The sequence below is a fragment of the Lactuca virosa genome, chromosome 8 (genome assembly GCF_052849685.1).
Source record: "Lactuca virosa cultivar CGN04683 chromosome 8, Lactuca_virosa_CGN04683_v6, whole genome shotgun sequence".
NCBI lineage: Eukaryota > Viridiplantae > Streptophyta > Magnoliopsida > Asterales > Asteraceae > Lactuca > Lactuca virosa.
This window is the reverse complement of record NC_136433.1, coordinates 246,743,933-246,749,390: the sequence shown is the minus strand read 5'-3', so window position 1 is coordinate 246,749,390 and position 5,458 is coordinate 246,743,933. Positions and strand designations below refer to the sequence as shown.

The 5,458-nt window shown below is 35.2% G+C and overlaps 1 protein-coding gene across 1 annotated transcript; it reads left to right on the top strand.

The window, feature by feature from the left end:
• Positions 1–1,071: 1,071 nt before the first annotated feature.
• Positions 1,072–3,909, top strand: LOC145128503 (putative late blight resistance protein homolog R1A-3). The gene has a single exon (XM_079063300.1). It carries the CDS (start codon positions 1,110–1,112, stop codon positions 3,747–3,749), a length of 2,640 nt encoding a protein of 879 aa, XP_078919426.1. The 5' UTR covers positions 1,072–1,109; the 3' UTR covers positions 3,750–3,909.
• Positions 3,910–5,458: the final 1,549 nt, after the last annotated feature.

The following is a 5,458-nucleotide window of genomic DNA, read 5'->3' as shown; positions in this document are numbered from 1 at the left end:
TGTTTGATTACATTGTTATATTATATGTTTATTTATTTTCATAAATATGTTTGTTTATCTTTTTTCGTTTATGTTCGTTTGTTTATGTTCATTTAGCATGTCCACGAACATAAACGAACGAACATGAACAATATAATTTGTTAAATGAACGATCATGAACAAGAAAACCCGTTTGTTTAACAGTTCGTGTTCGTTTATTTGTTCGGTTAACTTAAACGAACGAACATGAACAAGCCTCGTTCATGTTCGTTTGGTTCGTTTATAGCCTTACTAATAAGTATTAGTTGGTATTTTTTTTGAAGGGCAGGGGTATTATTAAAAACCTAGCAAGGAGCTAGAAAAGAAACATTACAAAATAAAAAATCTTACTTCTTAAATGTCATTCAATAGAACAAAATAAAAAATCTTACTACCGCATCATCAAAATTAACAATAATACGGTTCAATAAATAATAGTTTCTACCTCCCTCAAAATTAGTTGATTACTAGTTTTGATTTGTAAAAGTAGAAATAATCGATTTAACAATTGTTGGATGAAGATACGAATGTCACTTTGAAATATCCACCGGATGTGCATATGAACTCAAATATCCAATGAACTAACAGTATATGGGTATAGAATATGCCCATCCGATACTTTTAACGTCTATTTACACCTAAACCAAAGTCAACATTGATACATTATTGTAATAATTAAGTTTAACTTCCTGAGAAAGAAAAGTATGCATGCAAACTTAACATCAAACAAGGAGTTACCAAGAAAGATCCATGTTTTGATTGTTCTTGTCTTCACCTCATTGTGAAGACTCCACCTGGATTATTAAAACATTGTGTAAACATCGTCTAATGTGAACTAAAATATAGCTAACAGTTAGAATACTTTTATTAGTCTATTTTCTGACTCAAACCGACATCAGCTTATTTGAGAATCTGTTAATCGTCAATTCGAAAAATAAAAAACCATTATCTTCTAAATAGACTAATTTAATTCTAACAAGTCCCCATCAATAAGATTTTACACGAAAAAGGTCTCGTTTAAAATCATTACTTTTGAGTAATTGAGAACTTAAGAATTGTGTTTAGAGAGAGACAGAAATAAAGAAAATAAGATGGAAAACACCGGTCTAGAATTATTAATGGAGAACTTGAAGCAACTAATATACTGTGACCACAACCCATCGATCAATGAGAACCCATTTGTTCAGGACAAGAGGTCACAGATCCAGTCTTTGTATGAGGAACTTGAGTCCCTGAGAAACTTTGTTATTGATATGGAGGTCACAAAGGAACCCCTTGAGCTCGAAAAGACTAGAAACTTGAAGAGAAGGCTCAAAGATGTGGTAGATGATGCTGAGGACATTGTCGATCTATTCCTCACCAGTGCTATCATCAGAAACAATGCAAGCATGACGATGTGTGTAGCTGACAACTGTGATCTCTCCCCAAACCTTGATAGTGCTATACAAGAGATCAAGTCAATTAAGAGAGAGATTATGGATACCAAGATGCAGTCTCATCAAACTCAAGGCCTGCAGCCAACTTCTGCAGGAACTTCGCCTACCAGAAAATATAGTGGAGTACTAAAGGAAGAAATCATAGTGGGTCTTGAAGACGACTCAATGGTTTTACTCGACAGACTTACGGGAAATCGAAAGCAATTAGATGTCATGTCCATTGTTGGTATGGGTGGACTAGGTAAGACTACATTGGCAACAAAAGTTTTCAATAATCGGTATATTGTCTATCATTTCCATGTTCGTGCATGGGTTACAGTGTCTCAAGCATATGATAAAAAGGATCTGTTAATTTCCCTTTTAACATCCATTGGTAAACTAGAGCCAGAAGATCTTGATAAGTTGAAGGATCATAAAATCTCAGAATTGCTGTACAAGAGCTTGAAAGGGAAGAGATATCTAATTGTCATTGATGATGTATGGAGTGCAAAGGCGTGGGATGATTTGAAACTTTATTTCCCAAATGACAACACCGGGAGTAGAATTCTGCTAACCACTCGCCTCTCCGAAATAGCTTTTTACGCAAAACCAGATGGCTTCACACACCACCTACAATTTCTGACCGAAGAGGAGAGTTGGGAGCTATTGTGCAAGAAAGTGTTTCAGGAAGATGGCTGTCCTCAAAGATTGATCAAGTCTGGAATTAAAATTGCCAAGAAATGCCAGGGATTACCACTAGCAGTAGTTGTCATAGCTGGATTGTTAGTAAAGGGAGAGAAGAGCGTAGACTTGTGGGAAAAAGTTGCTGAAAGTGTAACTTCATACATTGTTGGGGATCCGAATGGATACTTGGACACATTGGCTTTGAGTTACGACCATTTACCTAGGCATTTAAGAGACTGTTTTCTCTATGTAGGGGGTTTCCCAGAGGACTATAAAATCCCAGTGCGAAGGTTAATCTGGTTATGGGTGGCTGAGGGATTTATACATGAAGATTGCCCTAAACTCATGGAAGAAGTGGCTGAAGAATACTTGATGGATTTAATAGATAGAAGTCTACTGATTGTTGCAAAAAGAAGGTCCAATGGTGGGGTCAAGGCTTGTCGTATCCATGATCTACTGAGGGAGCTATGTTTGAAAAAAGCTACAGAAGAGAATTTTTTCTCAAGGTCAGGTTACCTTTCATCATCTAAGTTTATTTCATGTAGAGATAAGCAACGGCGTTTATTTGCGGACTCTAAATTTTTATCTAAGATTTCTTCTGACAATTCTGCCCCACATATTCGCTCGTTTTTGTGCTTTAACAAGGAATGGTACTTCAGTTTAGGAGTTGAAAGGTGTTTCCATCCCTTTCTACTTATCAGAGTACTTGATCTACAAACTATTCACACATCCACAGTTCCTCTTGCTTTAGAATTTCTAGTTCATCTTAGGCACTTAGCTCTTTGGTCTGAGGTCACAAAGCTCCCCTCCGCAGTGTGTAATCTGTGGAAACTTCAAACTCTCATTCTTAAAGAAAATTACTCTGGTTTCATGAACTTACCTGAAAACATTCCAAAGATGATTAGTTTGAGGCATTTGTGGATTGAAATGATCATTTCTATTCCTGATATTCACAACCCAACCAAATCTGATGTGTTTTCCAACTTGCAAACTCTTTCCATGGTAAGATTAGATGGTAGAGCTGAAAGTTTGTTGAAAAGGATTCCAAATATCAGGAAGCTTGGTTGTGCTGTCTATGGGGATCAAAAAGAATACTCATTCCCGAATTTTTCCTTACTAGATCATCTTGAAACATTAAAGGTGATCCAGCCGGAAGTTCTGCAGGTGGAATCACTGTTGTCAAATAAATACTTTAGTTTCCCAGTAACCCTAAAAAAGCTTACTCTATCAGGATGTCGTCTTCCTTGGTTTTGTATGTCAAATATTCAATGGTTGCCTAACCTTGAAGTTCTCAAGTTGCTAAACTATGCTTTTGAAGGACCCTCGTGGGACACTGGTGAGGGGCAGTTTCGCCAACTAAAGTTCTTGAAATTGCAGAATCTGGATGTTCATCAATGGGACGCCTATAGCTGCAACTTCCCCTGCCTTAAAAGATTGGTGTTGCTAGAATGCTACTATCTTAAGGGTATTCCAGAGAATATAGGAGACATCCCCACGCTTGAGATGATTGATATTGATAAACGGAACCACACTGTCGTCAAATCTGCTAATAGAATACAGGAAAAGCAGCATGAAATGGGAAATTATGAGTTGAAGATCAATGTGATAGGTTTTTTGACATCAATAAGATGATTTCTACTGTTCTGGATAGGCAGCAAGAAAGTATGTAAATACTTGTATTTTTTAATTATGTTGTGTTCTGTAAACGAAAAAATGGGGAAGAAGATGAACACTCAAATGTAAATTAGAACGCTGTCCTTATTGAATCAAGTGACAATGGTGAGTTTCAATACCCAAAGTAGTAAATTATTATTTGTATTGTTTGTATCTCAGCCCATTATAGAGTAGCCCAATGCTAGCCCATTGTACTGTACATGTATTTATACTAATTGAGAAAATATATTAAACCCTAATATGGTCGCAGAGCTGTAAAGGGCTCCCACCAAAAATTCATTCCGCTGTTTCGACACGGTGTCGACCTAATCATCCCGTCCCCACCTTCCTTGGCCGACACGCACACATATTTAGGGGTGTTTGACATTATCCAAATTTTTGTATATCCAATTTTTCAGATTCTGATTCGGATAGTAATTCTATAAATTTTCCAATTTTTCGGTTTATTGGGTGTTTATTTAAGATTTTTTAAAGGTCATTTTGTACAAACACCAAAGAAATCAGAAGAAAATTTCCACATGACTAACTCAAATCATTCCCCAATGTGCTCCTAAGTCATCCTTTGCTTCTATTCTTGTTTGTACTTCCTCTTCTTCCCTCATTGTCACCAAGGCTCATGTCAAACCAATCTTTCCTAATATTTAGCTCCTAAACAACCCTCTACTTTCAATGGGGCTCCAGGCGCAACAATGCCTATTATGATGTAATGTTACATGGACAAAATATTTTGTTATGTCAATAAATTTTGAAGTTTATGTTAGAATAGGTGTCCAAATGCATAACTAAATTGGTCAAAGTGAAAACTAAATTGGTATAACTTAATGGAATAAAAATAAAGTCATTGATGGTTGCCCTCAAAATCCAGAAATAGCTAAAATGACTTTATGAGGGAGATAAAATGATTTGTTAATTTGTTATATGATTAATAAATTAATTAGAAAATAATTGCAATTAATTAATTACTAATCAGAATTAATTTGGAATTAATTTGAGATTAATTGAAATTAATTAAAGGTACAAAGACTGAATTGTAATTGTTCATAACCGAGCAAAAAAAGGCAAATCTGGAATTATCCATGGTATGGACGATTTTAAGGTTTCGGAAGCCTCCTCGAGTTGATAAGGATACATTACCTTGAATAGATAAAATCAAATTATCTTATTATTTAAATTAGGGTTTATTCTAATGATTTCATAGCTATAAATAGGACCCTTTGGGCATCAAATTTCATGGTTCTTACTTCCCACAAGGTGGAAAACGAAATTCACAAGTCACATTCTTTCTCCTATTGATTTCTAGTATTTTAGGGTTTTAGGTGTGAGTCATTAAAGGCAACCATACTTTTGGTGCTACCTTCTGAAGCAGGTCGGAGGATTTAAGAGTTTATATACGATCATAGCACTAAAGGTATGTAATTCAATCTATTGATTTTGATATGGGCTACGGCTTATGATAGTTTCAATATTATGTTGTTATAATGAGAAAAGACATAGATCTATAGGTTGTATGTTCTCATAATTAGATTTTATGATGTTTCCGTTGTGCAAAAAAGTTTAATGTAAACTAAAAAACTCATCAGTGATATCAGAACCTAGGGTTCTTTTTATTATAAGTGTATAATTGAAACTGGAATCAAAACTGGAAAAATCGAATAACTCTTATGTTT